Source organism: Fusarium oxysporum, chromosome III, assembly GCF_013085055.1.
Source record: "Fusarium oxysporum Fo47 chromosome III, complete sequence".
In the NCBI taxonomy this organism is placed as follows: domain Eukaryota; kingdom Fungi; phylum Ascomycota; class Sordariomycetes; order Hypocreales; family Nectriaceae; genus Fusarium; species Fusarium oxysporum.
In genome coordinates, this window is record NC_072842.1 from 2,782,893 (window position 1) to 2,800,307 (window position 17,415).

The 17,415-nt window shown below is 49.0% G+C and overlaps 6 protein-coding genes and 1 non-coding gene across 7 annotated transcripts; 2 read left to right on the plus strand and 5 right to left on the minus strand.

The window, feature by feature from the left end:
* Positions 1-638: 638 nt before the first annotated feature.
* Positions 639-1,421, minus strand: FOBCDRAFT_271160 (glucosamine-6-phosphate isomerases/6-phosphogluconolactonase-domain-containing protein; the record flags this gene model as incomplete). Its single annotated transcript, XM_054703828.1, has 1 exon — positions 639-1,421. The coding sequence occupies one exon, from the start codon at positions 1,419-1,421 to the stop codon at positions 639-641; it is 783 nt and encodes a 260-aa protein (XP_054559803.1).
* A 3,431-nt stretch (positions 1,422-4,852) lies between these two features.
* FOBCDRAFT_23368 (uncharacterized protein) lies at positions 4,853-6,909 on the plus strand. The gene has a single exon (XM_054703829.2). It carries the CDS (start codon positions 4,998-5,000, stop codon positions 6,717-6,719), a length of 1,722 nt encoding a protein of 573 aa, XP_054559804.1. The 5' UTR covers positions 4,853-4,997; the 3' UTR covers positions 6,720-6,909.
* A 147-nt stretch (positions 6,910-7,056) lies between these two features.
* Positions 7,057-9,518, minus strand: FOBCDRAFT_23374 (uncharacterized protein). Its single transcript, XM_031176641.3, has 2 exons — positions 9,018-9,518; positions 7,057-8,964 (listed from the first exon to the last, which is right to left on the minus strand). The coding sequence occupies exons 1-2, from the start codon at positions 9,182-9,184 to the stop codon at positions 7,161-7,163; spliced, it is 1,971 nt and encodes a 656-aa protein (XP_031047774.2). The 5' UTR covers positions 9,185-9,518; the 3' UTR covers positions 7,057-7,160.
* A 122-nt stretch (positions 9,519-9,640) lies between these two features.
* Positions 9,641-10,376, plus strand: FOBCDRAFT_271163 (uncharacterized protein; the record flags this gene model as incomplete). Its single annotated transcript, XM_031176642.3, has 2 exons — positions 9,641-9,836; positions 9,889-10,376. 2 exons carry the CDS (start codon positions 9,641-9,643, stop codon positions 10,374-10,376), a joined length of 684 nt encoding a protein of 227 aa, XP_031047775.3.
* Positions 10,377-10,491: 115 nt separating this feature from the next.
* On the minus strand, positions 10,492-12,433 carry FOBCDRAFT_290289 (uncharacterized protein). Its single transcript, XM_031176643.3, has 2 exons — positions 12,173-12,433; positions 10,492-12,120 (listed from the first exon to the last, which is right to left on the minus strand). The coding sequence occupies exons 1-2, from the start codon at positions 12,360-12,362 to the stop codon at positions 10,607-10,609; spliced, it is 1,704 nt and encodes a 567-aa protein (XP_031047776.2). The 5' UTR covers positions 12,363-12,433; the 3' UTR covers positions 10,492-10,606.
* Positions 12,434-12,851: 418 nt separating this feature from the next.
* FOBCDRAFT_t81 lies at positions 12,852-12,955 on the minus strand. Its single transcript has one exon. It is a non-coding gene; the product is annotated as a tRNA-Leu (tRNA).
* Positions 12,956-15,290: 2,335 nt separating this feature from the next.
* On the minus strand, positions 15,291-17,260 carry FOBCDRAFT_271165 (major facilitator superfamily domain-containing protein; the record flags this gene model as incomplete). Its single annotated transcript, XM_031176645.2, has 3 exons — positions 15,291-16,228; positions 16,288-16,852; positions 16,910-17,260. 3 exons carry the CDS (start codon positions 17,258-17,260, stop codon positions 15,291-15,293), a joined length of 1,854 nt encoding a protein of 617 aa, XP_031047778.2.
* Between the last annotated feature and the right edge of the window lie 155 nt (positions 17,261-17,415).

The window sequence follows — 17,415 nt, forward strand, 5'->3', positions numbered from 1 at the left end:
CATTTTTAATCATATTTGGGACTGAGCTGCTCTAGCTATGTCAGTTGGCCTCGAAACGAGAACATGACCAGCAGAATGGACCCTCTATCTCTTCCTTGTGCGTACTGGCCTAGATCGATCGGATATCAAGTTAAAACGGACATTGGTAAATCAACCACAATTCTTTCAGACCCCTCTTCTCTAACTCGAAATCATGTTGTTGAAATTTGTTTGGATTTTTTTTTTACTTTGATTTTCGGTGTCATAGCATTTGGGAAATTCCCTACCTCAAAACAAACGCCTCTAAATGATGCCCACGCAAAAACGAAGTATCATCGTTGGGATATAGCAGTCATAAATGGTACTTAGGGGTTCATCGATCAGGACCGGATGCGATATAGCATTGCCGTCTATATCCTTGCCGATTGGGAGATTTGATGCGTCTTATAGTATTTTAAGTCCTCCCAATATCGTGAGGGACGTTAAAAGGAATGATGAATTGGAAGCTGAGCATCCAGCTCCCCTGCGATTTTCGCACGATGCCAGACTCCATCTAGTGCGACAGCACGTTGATGTGGTTTGCATGCTATGGTGAGTCAGGCTCAAGCTCAAAGACTGGGTAGAGGTGCTTGTTATTAAAGCTAGCTTGGGTGATGGTATCAGAGGAAAGCCCTTCGCGGAAAGCTGACGCCCTCGACAGCAGGCTCGTCGACGAACCAACTGCAGCGTTCACCAGTGCCCTCATTGACAAGAGTGCAAGGCAGACCACCGTCGGTATCGAAGATCTGCTTCATGATGTCCTTCTTGCCGCCGCCAGTAGCGACGAACGCGACACGAACGGAGTGGTTGACGACTGGAAGAGTGAGGGTGATGCGCTTGGGAGGAGGCTTAGGGGAGTCTTCAATGGGAGCAACCCAGGCGTCGACTTCACGGAGCAGTTCATGGCCAGGGAAAAGAGAGCAGGTGTGTCCGTCGGGTCCGCAGCCGAGGAGGAGGAGGTCGAAGATAGGCAGACGGACCGAGTCGCGGCTGGCGAAGCTGGCAACGAGTGTCTTCTCGTACTGGTCGGCAAGTTCTTGCAGGTCGTTCAAGTGTTCTGTGTCGATGGGGTGCACGGTGGGCTTCTGGTCCTCGGGGATCTTGTCCAGAAGTTCCTTCTTGAGAAGGGCATAGTTGGAGTCTTCGTGGTCGAGGGGCACAGCGCGCTCATCTGCAAAGAAGATTTCCCAGCGCTTGAAATCGACGACATCGTTGGGGCCCGAAGAGGGGGCCAGGAGGGCTTGGGCGAGCGTCTTGGGGAGCGAACCACCAGATACACCCACTTTGAAAGCGCCGTGCCGGGCGATGCCGGCAGCTTGGCTCTGGATAACATAAGAACGCAGCGCCGGGGCGAGGGCGTCAACGTTGCGAAATGCGAAAAGGTTTGGTTGTGTTTTACCCATGGTGACGTTTGTGGTGCGGGTTTTGAAGCTTGCGGTGAGTTGTGACGATGTGGGAGAGGGAGATGAAAAATGACGGAACAAGGAGAGAGACGAAGAAAGACCGAGGTGCGTGGTTTTCCTACAGCTCTGATTGATCCTTGACACAGGTGAGAGAAGATGTAAGTGTGTCAAGGGTATAAGGTAGGTAGGCAAGGCAATCGACTCAGATAAATTATCAGGATGTTGTTTAAACGTTGTGGGATAATTTGATAATGCTGTAGGTATAGTCTACGAGAGGCGGGGTTCCATGGAAGTCACAGTGGGCCTTTTTTCTAGTTTCTGGTAGGTACGGTAGTATTGGGTACCTACTTCGTCATCGTAGTGGATCAAACTCCTGTTGGTAAATGTCGACCCAGACATGGAGTAAGAGCACTCAAGACGGGGAAAGACCTCCCCACGAGTAGAGTAACTTACTTGCCTGACCGTGGGTGGGCGGAAAGACGGGGGTTGGGAGGAGCGAAAACGGTCTCACAATGGCTTCCTTGGTACCTCGAAAGCTTCGATGATAGTTGAGGGCAATCAGAATGATGAAGCTCAGTGGGAGCTTACAGTTAGATCAGTCTCCAGTACAGAAGACGATATGATGAGTGCAGTGGCGTGCTAGACACCTGTAGAGTACTGCACAGCAAGGTACTATGTAGTTAGTTAGGATAAGTAGGCTTTGACTTTCTGACACTGGCATATCTGAATCGTGTATGGCTGGTTTCTGTTTCTAGATAACGCAGGTCAACCATGGGGCAGTTTAGCCGCGTGGTGTCCCGTTGAGAAAAGCTTATCGGATTGCCGTTTGTTCCCAGTCGTCGTCAAGGTAATAAGAGTTGGCATGGGGATGAGTGAGGAAGGCTAAGTCCTCCTTATGGAATGATTGGACTTGAGCTTGGTTTGGTGGTAGGTCCCGTCTAGGAATATTATCAATGACGAAGGCTGATGAGAAATCGTCATCTAAGTTGCTTGGGAATCTTGGAGAGAGATCTTTAAGCATATTAGATCTGACTTACAGCGGCTTGACATGTGGTCTTAAGTTGCTGACGTGCTATTGAGCCCTACCTAACCTAACTAACCCTTGTCAAAGCAATGGAAGCCAAGCGACCTAAGAGGCAACCAAAGTAGCATCATCATTACCGGGTGGTGACACAGCACAGAGCCAATAGTCAGCCAGACAGCTCCTCGACAGCTCCGAATCTTGTCGTCGGTTTCGATCGTTTTTGGTACATGGCTAGATATGTGTTGAAGGATCAATTATCTATCCGTGAATACCACAAAAGAAGCACGGGCCAATTGAGCTGGGCAAGATGTCTGGACTCATGCATGCAAGGAACAGGCAGTATAAACGTCCAAATCTGACGTCTTCCTCCCTTCATCCTCTGATAAGGATACCCAGGTGTAGGGAGCGTTCCCGTGGCTTGAGGTAGGGTACTGTAGATAGGGTCAATAGTGCGTTCTCAAGCATGTGCTTGTCCGGCTCGGCGGAGCTTTTACTGACGGACGGGTGATTTCATGACGTATGTCCGGCTAAGAGGGCACAGCTAGCCGTTCCGTTGCAAAGCATCGTGGACGGTGGTTGTGCTCTTTAGCTCTTGTCTCATGAGGGAGGGAGGCTGTCAACTTATACCGACTTCACTGATCACCTTGGGGCAGAGCATTCATGGGTGAAAGGAGGCATGTCAGTCTTATATCCAGTATCTATGCCCTGTCGTATAATTGATTACCTGCGGTGCTTTCTATTCAGTGTGCATCTCTGTGGGTGTATGTGTGTAAGTCGCTATGAGCTCCATCATGGCTGGCCAGCCCTGGCAGAATTTTCCAGGGCAGATGCCGGCTGGTTAAACCCTCGTCCATCTGGTCCCTGGTCTGCCCCTCCAATGGACCCCTCCAAGATTCTGACCCCTCTAGCCCCCTCCATTTATGCAATTCTCAGGTGAATAGATACAGTATCCATGTAGGACATGGACGTCTCTAGAAGCCTCCAGCAGCTTCATTCTCCGTAATCCTCAGGTCATTCGTGAACACCAGAGTCTCACGGAGGAGCATCCGCTCAAACGATATATTCCGCGTCGCCTGATTTGTACCCGAGCTATAGACCATGCTGTCGAAGAAACATTTCAAGACCTCCTCAACTGAGGGGTAACAACAAGTCTCTCAAGATCGTGTAAGAAACGGTGAGTGTATGTGCTTGTTCCTACTACACTCTCATGCATGCAGGGCATTAGCAGGGTCGTTGGCACTCGAATCGACGTCGACTTATGACATGGGCCCGTCAAGTCGGCATCCGAGAATGATGACTGTGAGAATCCGATGTGAAGCTGCACTGCACCATGTTCTTTATTATTTCAGACTTGGTTGGGAAGCATTTTTGGGAAACGGGCGAGAATGATGACTGTGAGAATCCGATGTGAAGCTGCACTGCACCATGTTCTTTATTATTTCAGACTTGGTTGGGAAGCATTTTTGGGAAACGGGCAAGCATCTTGACCTGCTGCATGCCTATGTAGCCCAGCACAAAAATGTCATTTCTGCGATCGATCTCAAGTTTGCCGTTAGAGGTGCGATTGGTTGCTGTCCTTGGCCATTGGACACTCTAAGAGACCGGCCCGGCGAAGCTGGCTCATCGAAGAAAAGAGCTTGATGAAAGAATAAGAAGAAAAAAAGAACGACATCACTTCGGTTAGTCAATCCGAGAATCAAGTTCCCTACGTAATGATCACACCAGTTTGGATCTGGAGGACCCTTATATTATGGCTCCCTTGACAATATCGAAGCTCTAGCCTTTTCGTATTTGACAGCTGCGAGTCGAGCAAACGTGGGAGGGGTGTGGAGGGGACTCTTTAGCCCACCTGTGGGACGTTCTGGGTCTTTTTTTTTGTCCCTGACTCAGTTTGGGGGTTTAAAAATTGAATTGGAGATTGAAACGGGATGGATGGACCCTGGCGATCAAATCATCAACGGACGTTACTTCTTTGGTGAGTCGTGATCACACCGCACACTGCTCAGTTGCACTTTGTTCTCGTGTGACCCGGAACCTTCGCTCCGACATCTAACACCAACCAACATCATTAGCCAATCTTTTGTTTGGCAGTTGGAAATTACCAAGCCTGTTTTCTTTGTTTTGGCCAACTGCCTTACCTTGCCCATTGAAAAATACCCTGTTTTATCTTCGGCGAAAATATCAAGATTCAGGGTCTTGATGGGAAGTCATCCTGGACTGCCCTACCAAAAAGCCTCCCGTTGCAGAAGACAACTAATATAAACGAATAGCGAATCACCGCGCTCCCCCAAGTCATTTCTCCCTTTCTCGATTCCTTAGCTCCCCGATCCTTGTCTGGTAACCAAACGACTGCCATCGTCACTTCTAGATTTGTCCTTCTTTCTATGCCTCCTCCTTTTTATATGACTGCGATCTCTGCGGATTTAGACCAGAGCTGAACTCTGCTCTACACCCGGGGTCCCGCGTTCAATTCTTGGCCTAAATCCATTAGTTCAACTTTTCTCTTACTCCTCTTTACCGAAGTCCACTCTTGTGTCAACTTACACAACTCGATGAAAAGACTGGCTCTCGACTTGACGAGTCATCACCTCGACGATCTTGATCCTGACATGGACCCAACAGCCCGGAACGAGCAGCTGCTCGACCGGCGATCACAGCTCACAGAAGGACTTTCTAGCCTACCCTATGACTTGATACTCTACCTCAACCGTGCCGCTATCCACTCGGATCTAGGATATCCGGACCTTGCAGCCGGTGATGCATATCGTGCACTCTTACTAGCCGATGAGGTTCTCAATGAGGGCTTCGAATATCATGAGCCGGCCCTCGAGTCTTTGCAGATGCATACAGCAGTCCCTTTACCCGATGTTCTAGCACATGGGAACCTTCCCCAAGATGAGCTACAGAGCCCCGAAACTGACCTGGAAGTCGAAGACGAGGCAGTCAAACGACTGGCCATATTGGCGCAAGTTCGTGCATATCAGATCCTATCTTTAGGCCTGTTACTTTGTGGATCACTGCAGAGTGCTGCCAGTTTCTGTCAGCGCGGTCTTCAGCTCTCACCATCGAATCAAGAACTACTCGACACCAAGAACAACATTGTCACTGTCGCCCGCAGAAGGCTTCGCCGTGATGATATCGATATTGATTACCCCAATCTCCCCGATCAAGGCCTCGTCCGTCGCGAGGTCTACCCCTGGAATGACCACGAACCTGATCGTTTCGCCCCGGAATCATTGGCTGAACTCAACGAGCGTTTGAGCTCCATGGCACCAAAGTGTGTTGTCGAGGTTGCGACCTTGCCTGTCCTGTTAGAAGGAGCGAGCAGCACCGATGACTATGAAATTATTCCAACATGCAAGCAGCTTGGAGTCTTCGCCAAGGAGGACATCGCCCCCGGTGAGGTTGTGCTGAAGGAATACTCACTTCTCACGGCGAACAATCGTCTGAAGGACTCTATTTGTGACGCATGCAGCTCTGATCTGCCACCACTAGGTAGCGAGAACGAGCCCGTCAGTTGCCCTGAATGCTACGATACGGTGTTCTGCACTCAATATTGCTTTGATCAAGCCATGGAGAGATATCATCCAGCGGTTTGTGAGAAGGATGTCGATGCAATCGCTAAGGATCCTGATGCATTTGAAGCGGACCAAACACTTTACCTTTTGCTACTTTCTCGTGTCTTGGCTATTGCTGCTCACGAGGAGGTTAATCCTCTTGATGTTCGAGAGGTCAAGTATATATGGGGTGATTTTGTTCCGACTCGAACCAACGACATCAACGTCTCACCAAATGCTGGTCCGCCTCCTGAGTGGACACTGCCCTTTTCTTTCAAATACAATATCGAAACACCGCTCCACGTTTTGGAAAAGATGGACATCGATATATACTCTTCGCTCGCTGAGAACGATCTATGGGTTCTCAACACGCTATACGCCAAGTTCAGGGGCACTGCTTCGGCCCGTAAAAACCCTCGGGATGGTCGCCCTGATGTCGCCGCAGTGCACCCGTATTGGTGTCTCGCGAACCATGATTGCGACCCCAACGTCACATGGGAATGGGGTGGCCGCATGGTTCTTGAAGCCAGAAAGGAGCGTGTTGTGGGTGGTCGTCCGGGAGGTATCAAGAAAGGTGAGGAGATTCTCAACCACTATTGCGACGTCAATTTGCCTGTGCAACAACGCCGGGAATGGGCAAGGGGTAGTCTAGGCGGTTGGTGTATGTGCAAACGGTGCCGCGATGAGGCTGCCATGGGAGAAGCAAATCATGTTTGAGAATTTCATGCTGTGAATTGGGATTTTATGAAGCATGGAGTGGGTTTTTGTACCTTTCAGGGATAGGTCTAGATAAAATGGGTGGATCGATCATAGCAAGTATGTGCTTTGGATGGGTAGATGAAGTACATTTTTTGAAAGCCTCAAGATATCACAATACACGAAAGGTTCTTATCATACCAAATGTTCGGCAACTAAAGCCTAGCAGCTCTTTCTCCTTTCTATCAAGCGGCTGATGATACTGACCAAATGGCCATGGATATGTATGGACAACGGATATAATTAAACCAGGGGTCCAGCATTGAACGTGAGCATTTGTTGAAATAGTTTGAATTCTATAGAGGCCATCACAATCGATCAAAATTTGACAGACCCCTCGATCAGCCCAGTACTTCGTTGCTTGAGTTGCAACGCAATCGCTTCTATTTCTAGGCCGGCACCTTACCTTGGTTGCTCAGGAAGCGGCCGAGGTCCTACGATCTGTCTTCGACCAGCTCCGATACCCACTGACCCCTTATTCTGGCTGTCACCACCTGTATAGCCAGCCCATTGCCCAACATCCCATCGACCACCAATACCACCGCCGATTCCGTCTACACCTTCATTGGAGCGCACCGCCGCAGCAGTCTCTTTCTGTGCCTCTTCCCACTCGCGCTGCCGTTGACGTTCCATCTCCATCTCTCGTTCAAGAAGTGATTTGGAGGCCCACCCACCTGCCTTGGTCTTATTCTGGCTCTGTGCGCGGCGCTGGTCTTCGGCATCGCGCTCGGCTGTGGCGCCCAGTTCGCGTGAATAAGTCGCCTGGGCTGCAGGTGGTGAAGGGGCTGGATTACTTGATAGAAAGCGGTCGGTACGGCTGGGAGCGGCGGGTGTAGGTCTCGAGGAGTATGCGGCGGGATCCGGAAGGGGCCGGCTGCTCGTGTTCTGTGTCTTGGCCTGGGGAAGGGCAGTCGGGTCAGGCAAGGGGCGAGGTGACCTTGAGGGTAATACAGGAGCGTTATTTGTTTGAAAGGGTTCTCTGTTGAAAGGAGACCGAGTCCTCAGAACTTCTCGCTCGTCTTTAGACCATGAGTCAGAACGTGTTGGAGGACTGGATACCAGCTTAGGCTTTGGCTTAGGAGTTGGCTTTGTCTCTATGCTTCCTTGACGTTGAGCTCTCTCTTGACGCTCTCGCTCATACTCGGCTTCTCGTTGTCGAGCGAGCTCCAACTCTTGCTCCAACTGCTTCACACGGTTCTTGTAGTCATCTTCTGAAGCACCGTCTTGTTGTGATGCTCCTTGGTCGGCTCGGTACTGACTCAGGAACTGCCCCGTCAGCTTAGAATCACCACGATTCTTCACGCTTTTTCGTTCTTCGGCAAGTCGGGCTTCGGCATCTTCCTCCTCCTTGCGCCGTTTCTCTTCTGTCAATTTCCATTGCCGTTCCTCCTCCTCCCATCTTCGCTTCTCTTCTTCGGCAGCCTGCCGCTCCTTTTCTCGGAGTTGTTCTGTTTCCTGCTCCCACCTGAGCTCTTCCTCAACTCGGGCGCGATCCTCCTCTTCAGCTCGCTGCCTATCCCCTTCGTCCGCTTCACGGTGAGCGCGCTCTTCTTCCTCCTTTCGACGGCGCTCCTTCTCAGCGAGAGTTGGCACGCGGGGACCAGCATTGGTGATCTGTCGCCTACCACCAAACGATATACCGAGATTACCTTGGCTAGCGCCCCCCAAGTAACCATACTGTGCAATATTCCAAGCCGGTGCAGTAGTACCTTCGTGCTCCTTTTTGCTCCAGCTGCTAACGGCGCCAGGAGATTCGGGCCCATTCTTCGGGGTAGGGCTCTTGGTAGGACTCCACCGCCCAGAGCCCGAATCACCTGTTCGATGTGGCAGAGCAGCAGAGCGTCCAAAAGCAGGCGACTTGTTGCTCGTAACGGATGCGCCCCTGTCGCGTGTCCCGGTAGGTGTCCTTGAACCTGTTCCTTGTGGAGTAACCGTTTCAGGTCGATTTTTAGGTCCAATCGAGGTGGGAAAGTTTTGAGGATTAGCAGCATGGGCCGCTCTGCTGAATGCGCCGATACATTGAAGTACTTGCGCTGGGTCCTTCTGCTCAAAAAGATCGACAGTAAGGAATGTATCATGTTGGTGGAGGTTCAGTGGTGGAGATTGGCAAGCACGGAGAAATAGCGAGATGTTTTCCATCTGTACGAAAGGCATGGCCGATTGCTTGAACCGAACCCCAGGAGGTGGTAGGGCGAGATTGGCGAGTCTGAGAATTGTGTAAGTCCCGCATTCATGATCGCCAGCCTTGAGGTGACTTACTTGCATAGAGCAACTCCATCTTTTAGTCCTTCGAGGAGATCGGAGGAAGGAAGACTCTCTCCTAGAATATCTTCGATCCATGAACGAGCTTCATTCGCCGCTGCTGGTGTGTATTTCTCAAGGCGCATCTTGCGCAAGTCCTTATCCAGCGACGACACGGACGCCATGATGACGGCTCTCGGATAGGTTCTCGAAATAGCAATTCAACCGCTCTGAGGAATAAGGAATTAGATTTGTATCTCGACAGGTACGAGTTGAGATTCAAGCGTTTGCACTGGTAAGCGACGTAGAGAGTACGGTCCTGTCGCAAAAGTCGCACAGCTTCTTGAACGCAGGGAGGGGATGGGTATCGATTCTCGACAAAGCAAATGAAGCTGTCTCCAAGTAATTGTCTTGAAGGTCAACTTCCAGGATAGAAATCAAGTGTTGATTGAGAAGAATAGGAAGAGAGAATAGGATGGTCCCGGGTATCCGAGGTAGGTAAGTAAGTATCCAAGGGATTAGCAGCTTGCGTTCAAGCAGGCAAGATTGGGCGGCATGCACCCGACCCCAGCATCCAGCCCACCATGAAATGACGTGGACTGGGAGTTATGAGGTGGCTGGGGTGAGGTGGCTGGTGCATCATGAAAGTGGCTGTGTGTGTGTCATGGATTCAAGACTTCACCAGAACATTTGCGCCCCCCATATCCTTTGGTGACATTCAAGGTCACAAATTGAAACAAAAGAAGCCCATGGCCACAAATCAGATTGGGCCTGTTGCGCGGGCCTGGTACAAGTGGAAAGCTCTCCGCTTGCCATGGCGCAAGCGCTTCCTCGCGGGTTTGTTTTTAATCTTCCCTCCACCACTCTCCTCCCACTTACATGCCACCAGGTTACGACCTTCAAGGTAACACGTACTGGGAATTTCGACTCACGAGAGGCGCTGAGAGTAATGAGCGCTGGCGAAGAATTGTTAAATACCCGCGATCAACACACTACTCTTCCGTAAAGGTCAGCCCACAATGGCACCAATGGCTACGGCATACACGAGAAGAACCTCCAAGCATCGAGGAACAACACAGCGATGTTTTGCGCCGGGTGAGGATGCAAAAGCTTGCTGCTGAGGCGGATGCTCGATGGGAGGCCAAACCGCGAGTTATGGAGGCGCCACAGGCTGCGCCGGCACCGTTGCTTTCACCGGCGAAGGCTAGTCCTTTACAACAAGACGCCAGGAGTGGTGAGCAGACTGACACGGGCGCAAAAAAGACCAAAGAAGAGGCTGAAAAGAAGGATGATCCTTGGGCTACGGCCAAGGCCAGAGCACCAGGCGAGACATGGCAACCAACTTCTTGGAGTCCTACAGCAGCCAAGAAACGTTGAGCAATAGAGCTTCAGCTAAGTACTGACCGGCTCAACTGGTCCAGCAAGCCATGATTGCCATATTAAATGTAGCAACAATGTACAAGAGTCGCGGAAAGAGACGAAACAGATTCAACGGCAGAATCTTGGGTATCATCATTCATTACGGCATTATGTTCATGCACTGGATAGTCTATAATATGTACGTTACCACCAGAAAACCAATAAGAACCATCACCCCATTAACCGTCTCATGACTCCGCTTCCTGAGAAGCTTTTAAAACTTCCAAAAGCAACCGAATTCTTTCACCTGAATTAGTCAGGATCTCTTGCGCAAGAGCGTCGGCTTCATCACCCTTAACTTTCCCAGTACGCCGCTTCTTTGCTTTTGCTTCTCGAGCTTTGATGCCCTTCTCAACAGCCTCTTCAAACTCTTCAGAATAAACCATTAGATCGCATGCCCAAAGAAGTTGTATAGCGTCTTCAACGACTAGGGACAATTTCGCGTTGTCTTCCAGAGCTACGGTATTCGCCGGATGAGGGACAAAACACTGTTCTAACATTGACAAGGTCAAACTTCCCTCTGCGTCACCTTCTGGGTCGACCTTTGAAGGATCTTTGTACGATGATGGCAGTAATAAATCGAATAATTCTTTGGTGATGGTAATATGTGCTTCAGATAGAAGGGGATTTGGTCTCTGGCATGCAAAAAGAGTAAACATAGGGAGTGGGAGAAGTTTGAGGGAGGCAGTGTACTCCTCATATAAACGATGAAGCTCGGAAGGCTTTCGGAGTGACCATGTCACCGCAGAAAGTAATCTGAACAGACGAAGGCGTATGTCGACAGACTCGACCAGCCCTTGCGAGTGTACACTTGCTGCGCCGAGTTTTCGCGTGTCCTTAGGCTTTTGAGGCGTTGGTGGTTCAGAAACTCCCGAAGAGATTGATTCATCATCAAAGTAGTCCCCAAATTTGTCGTTTTCCAGGTCCAGCACCTGTTCCCGCTTTCGTTTGTTAGACATCTTGCTCGGGCCTCTGGGTTCCTTATCAAAAACCTCGCGGAAGGCAGACGACGATATCTCGCCTCCATCGGCAAATATGGCTTTGACAAATCCTTTAGCTCCATTTTGTCGCCCGTTTTGTTGCTCCATATACATGACAATGATGGATTCATTGCGTGATGTACGGGGTAGCTCGCTCTCTGGGCCATTGGCTAATTGCGCCTCCTTGTCGCATCGCTCGCGCTCGTTCCAGTCGGCCTCCAAGACATCCAACATCAACTCTAGCCAGGCTTTCCAGTATTGCCATCGCTTCGGATATAACGTGCTGCAGTTGAATGCCCAACCAATGGTTGACCAAAAGTCTTGTCCACGGTTCCATATGCTACCGTCGTTGGCAAGTTTGCCTCGAAGTCGTTCGTCGTCGCCATTTGATTCCGTGTCTGATATATCACTATCGTTTCCCTGTCCATATTGATCCCAGCGGCGACCTGAGCGTGGTGTAGAGCTGAATTGGAAGGCTGTTCTGAGATCGGCATTAATGGGACCGGCAACTAGAAGAATATTGCGCAAATAGTCGAGAGCCTGTGAGGCAACGTCACGCTGGTCCTTCTTCTCCGCACGGGTGGTGTGGAGAGGATGAATAACAAGAGTATTTAATAGAGCGAGATGGCTTGGAGGAGGAACAAGGACGTGCTTCTTCGAAGGAGTGTGCTTGGATATACCAGAGGCGGCAATGCTATTGAGGAGATTGATCGCGGAACCATCTATCGAGCTGTGAGTGTAAGTTACCATTAAGAGGAGCGAGCACCAGCATACACAGTTGCTCTTCGAGTAAAATCTGGCAATGCGCCTTCAAGTCGCGGGGCAGTTGTCGCGCATCGCGATAGGGACATGGGTTCTCATGAACGGGGCTACTGGCGGCCGTGGATTTATCAAGCGTAGCATCATGCGCCGTCACAAAAGATGACGGCGACGAGAGATTCGAACAAGACGAGGCTGTTGCCATTTCGTGTTTAGAGTCCAAGACATTCGTGAGTTTATAGGTGATGATTAATAGAACATGGGGAAGGAAACGAGATGAACCGGTTGAGAAGGAAGCGAGCATCAATTTACACGAGTTGAGATCGCGAAGCGCGACAAGCGCGTGTGCTATTAGAGGAACCTGCCGATTTGGAGGGGCGGTACCTGAACTTAGAAGTCAGGGGGGACTCGCACTGGCCTCGCCGGTGACGCCATTACCTGGAACGAATCTACGGTTGTCTGCCCTCAGGGAGTAAGAAAACTTAAGACGTTAAGCTTGGTTGCCAAAATCAACTGGTCTAAAGGCTTGCTAATATATACTGGACTTCCCTAAGTTTTTTTTAATTATTGAGAATAGAGGTCCTAAGTTTTATTGCCTCCTAAGCCTGCCTACCTGTACCATAATCAGGCATGATGAATATGATGGGACTAAAAATTAAGACCTCGTATTGTTGAAGCCAGAGAAAAAGAAAGCTGACAAGACTGGGATTCGAACCCAGGCCCCTTTCGAGACTGCGAATCGTTGCTAGTTCTAATCGAACCTGAACACAGCGCCTTAGACCGCTCGGCCATCTTGCCTTGATGCGTTATTACTCGAAAAGTTATCAAATGAATAACTTGACACATGTTCAAGACGAGCTTGCTAGAACCACCAAGCTGTCATTGAATATTCCATCGCCCCCGCCCTCCCTTGCCTTCAGCCTTATACGAGGCTATTAAGTTTAATAGCTTTCTATTAAAGACTTAAACAGCAAGGCCCTATAGCAAGCTATTATCACAGAAGTTAAAATCTAATAAGGATTATCTGCCTTAATGGCGTAATTACTGTCTATTAAATATTTTATATCTCCTTAAACTTATTAAGGACTGTAAAAGCACTAGAGAAAAAAAAAAAGGGGGTGCCTATTATATATACTTTAGGCATCGCCTGGAGATATAAAACTCTAAAAGGTTAATAAACCAGTTAAAGGTTTTATATAATAAAAGGGTAATACGTAGTAGTTCTTTAAGTGCTAATACTCCTGCACAAGATAGCATTATGCCATTAAAGAAAGTGGCATTAACCTAAATGTTGTGCTTTATTACAGTATCACCTTATATTACACTCCGCGTCTTAGGATGTTCTTAACTGTAATTTCTCTCATGAGATAGGATCCAAAGATTTGTAAGCAGGCTGTCGTTAAGACCATAAGAATTAATACTCTTAAACTAAGCAGAGGAGAACAAGGTTTTCCCCTTGAACTATCAGGTCGAAGCTCCATTGCGTTGAGATTCACGCAAAGCAGAGTTTACTATTTAAATATAAGGTAGCTCTAGGGAGCAAGAAAACTTCTGACCCTGGACCTAGGTGACAAAAGTATATAATCTAAGGTACACAAAATCTAAACTAAACTATACCTAAGTCTTTTTGTCACTTAGGTTAGAGGTCCTAAGTTTTCTTGCCTCCCCTTGGGTAGGTTCTTATAATGAACCTTCTCGTGTGCATTAGCAACATATAACACAAAAAGAATATGCTCCCAAAAGTCAAATTTGCAACTTCCTTCATATAAAATTAGCGCACAAGCCTCTACCTAGAGGCTTGTGCGACTCAGTCTGTTCCTGATACTGAGCTCCTAGAAAGACACCCTTCACTCACCACCACGATGCCTGAGCCCCGAGAAGGCAAGGAGATGGAGGAGCTAGAAGAGGACCTGCTGTCTCTCTTTTAATTTACGGAGGATTATTTTTCGGACAATGTAGCACATGAGAATGGCTCGGCTCACAAGTCAACAAGAGCAGAAGAAGCAAAGGCAAAGGAAAAAAAAGGTCTGCTGCGAAGGAGGCAGCTCGAAAAAGAAAAAAAAAAAAAAGTCATAGAAGAGGAACGACGAACCCATGGACCTCTGAGAAAGTCTTTCAAGAAAGATTGCGAACGATTTAACAAGAAAGAGAGACAGATTCGACAGAGAGCCACCATGCCCCCCCCCCCCCCCCCCCCCCTGCAGAGATCGATACCGAAACATTTGCAGGTGCAATTATGGTACCTAAGGCAAAATGCCAAGCGCGCAGCCTAGCTATTGACGCGGGTCGAGACGAAACCTTGATGTTTTGACCCTGTGGGCCGATGGGTCAATTGCAAATGTGGTCAATGGCGGTGGTGCAGTTGTCTTAATGGATAAGTCTTTGGGGAGGGACAAGGCTATCTAGGAGGAAATAGGCTGGCAAGTGAAAGGACACAACGCTCATATCGGAGATGTCGAAGTCATGAACATCACTGGGGCCCTCGAAGCAGCTATATCCGTTGTTTCGCAACAACCGACTTCTAGTATACGCAGAGTTGCCATATTCTCTAACTCGAGAGAGGCTATTTCGCGGTGCTCCGAGATTTAGTACTTCCCAATACCACCTCTCGACTCGTTAGTTCGACAACGATCTCATGAATTAGTGCGGTTAGGAGTAGCTTTGTCTCTCATTTGGGCTCCGGGTCATAGTGGTGTTAAGGGAAACTGCCAAACCCATGCTATCGCTAAACGTATGGCGAAGCTCGATCGCCCGGACTTGTGCCAAAGCATCGTGTCTATACCTCGGTCTATGGATGATGTTGTGGACTTTGGTTTTCACCATGAATAAGCTATTCCCCCAAAGGATACTATACCTGAAGAGGGTTTTCATCGGGATTATTGCCAGCGCTCTTGGTGCTTTGGGAAATGGCTAGATAGGAAAGAGATAAATAAGTTGGGCTACGCACATGGCTATGTTTCCTCGCCCCAGTCATCTATCAGTGTACCAACTTCAAGAACTTCGATATTTCTTACATGTGCTGATTTATGTTGCGATAAGAGGACTGTGGGAAGTCAGTCAATTATTCTGCATTATTCAAAAAGCAATATTCCAGCACTACAGGAGATACATAGCGAAATATTCCCATATTCTATCAAACATTAACTTCCGGGACTCTTTGGTCTTTCTTCTCCTTAGGACCTGCTTGGTCCAGAGCATGCTCAGTCTCAAATTTACGATCGAGGCTTTTCGCCTTGACACAGACGAGTGACACCAAGAGAGCGATGCATGCAAGTAAAGTTAGTACCAACCAGACGGTTCGAAGGCCATTAATATATCCATCGATGATAGTGTCCTTCATGAGCTGCATGCTAGAGGGGGACTTCTTGAGGATCTGAACTAACGCTGACGCATCTTTGGCCCATTCATTGGCTTTGGAAGCAAACTCCGGGCTTTTCTCAACTTGTTTGCGGAACTCGTTCTGGAAGGTGACGCCGCCGACAGCAACACCGATGCCTTGACCCAGAGACCGACAGAAAGCATAAAAGCTGGCGGCGAATGGCAAGTCGGAATTGGAAGCTGAAGCTTGAGCAGCAAATGCTTGAGCTGAATAGAGGATACCGAGACCGAGACCCCCGGTAAGGTAGATGAGTACCCATCTAAAGGTTTCAGTATGATTATCAAGCAGCAGCATCAAGCCCATTCCAATGGGCACAAGAACCCATCCAGCCCATATGAAGGGCCTGTATGTCCCCGTCTCGGCAATCAGGAGCCCAACTATGACAGCAGCGGGAGCCACCGTCCCAGTAAATGGCATGACAGCAATACCCGCAGTGATAGGTGATGATCCCCTGACCTCGTGGTATAATGGAACATAGTAAAGAAGACACCATACCGTTATGCCGTGGATAACAGTAGCAAAGTATGCAGAGAGAGCCGTAAGGGAGGTGAATAGACTGGGTCGTAGGAGAGGGTCGCATTTGCAGTACTTTCTGCAGAATTTGATGTGAATACCAAACGAAATGAGTCCCAGAATACCGAATACAAGAGGTACGACGGTCCTGGGGCTGCTCCAATCATACATTATGCCACCTATAGATAATCATCAACAAGTAGTTACAGAGTTAACTGTATCAGCAGGGGCAACTTACCGCAGCTCAAAGGGATCAGGAAACTTGTCAAAGAGCCAACAAAGATGATAGTCCCGATCCAATCGAATTCTTTGATCTTTGTGTTGACTGAAGTATCCCCCTTTCGCTTAATGCGCATTGTGATAGGAATAGCAATATAGGCAATACCACAGAATGGCAAATTGATCCAGAACAGCCAGGGCCAGGACACTTCAACGAGAGCACCGCCGATCAAGGGACCAAGAATGCTTCCGATAGCCCAGTTGAGGGAGATAAGGCCGAACCATTTACCCCTCTCCCTGAGGCTCACAAGGTCTGTAGCGATAACATATGTCAAAGCAAGGATGCCACCAGAGCCAAGGCCCTGAAGTGTCCGACCACCGAGTAGCACGGCGATAGTCTTCGCCAGAGCAGCCATAATGCTACCACCCGCAAACACAGTGAGAGAAGCGAGCAATGCAGGCCGACGGCCAAATATATGAGATAGGGAGGCAACAGGGGGTTGAACGACGGTCGAGGCGAGGAGGAAACTGGTACCGCACCAAAAGGCTTCGATAGCCGTAGCACCGATGTCTTCTGCAATTGTCTTTGAACGTTTCATGTTAGCGAGGACTCGTGTTAGGATCTTATATCAGGAGCTTACAGGTAATGCAACGCAAATGATGGTTGAGTCAAGAGCGATGATGAAGGTGACAAGACACAATGTACCAAAAGCGCCGTAGAAGCGCCATCCCCGACTTAAACTCGCAGGTAATTCATTTAGTTCCTTGAGTTGGAGGGACGAGGGGCCTGAGGAGGGTGAAAGATTGCCAATCGCATTCTCACTTTTAATCTGTGTACAAGACCCTGATTCTGCCCCGATCACGTCCAGAGCACGGGTAGCTGGTATGGAGTCGGCAGGGGAAAACTTGTCTTGTTGGCGAGAAGAATCTCCTGTCCTGTCATCGGGTTTTAGATCACTAGGAGAGCCATTGCTGGGTCCATTATCAGCCATTCTGAGGAACCAAGGGAACGTGGTTTCGGTTGTCGATTATAATCAGGGGTAGAAAAGAAACAAAGACTAATTGTATTTTCATCGGTAGTCAGAAGCTGATGTACAGGAACCAACCCATCTTATAACAACACCAAAACGCAAGCGTAGACGTGTTT

Coding starts and splice junctions, on each gene's coding strand:
- FOBCDRAFT_23374 (XM_031176641.3), bottom strand. CDS start 9,184: ATGGCGTCCGTGTCGTCGCTGGATAAGGACTTGCGCAAGATGCGCCTT. Junction 8,965..9,017: donor GATGGAGTTGCTCTATGCAA/GTAAGTCACCTC, acceptor CACAATTCTCAG/ACTCGCCAATCTCGCCCTAC.
- FOBCDRAFT_290289 (XM_031176643.3), bottom strand. CDS start 12,362: ATGGCAACAGCCTCGTCTTGTTCGAATCTCTCGTCGCCGTCATCTTTT. Junction 12,121..12,172: donor TTTACTCGAAGAGCAACTGT/GTATGCTGGTGC, acceptor ACAGCTCGATAG/ATGGTTCCGCGATCAATCTC.
- FOBCDRAFT_23368 (XM_054703829.2), top strand. CDS start 4,998: ATGAAAAGACTGGCTCTCGACTTGACGAGTCATCACCTCGACGATCTT.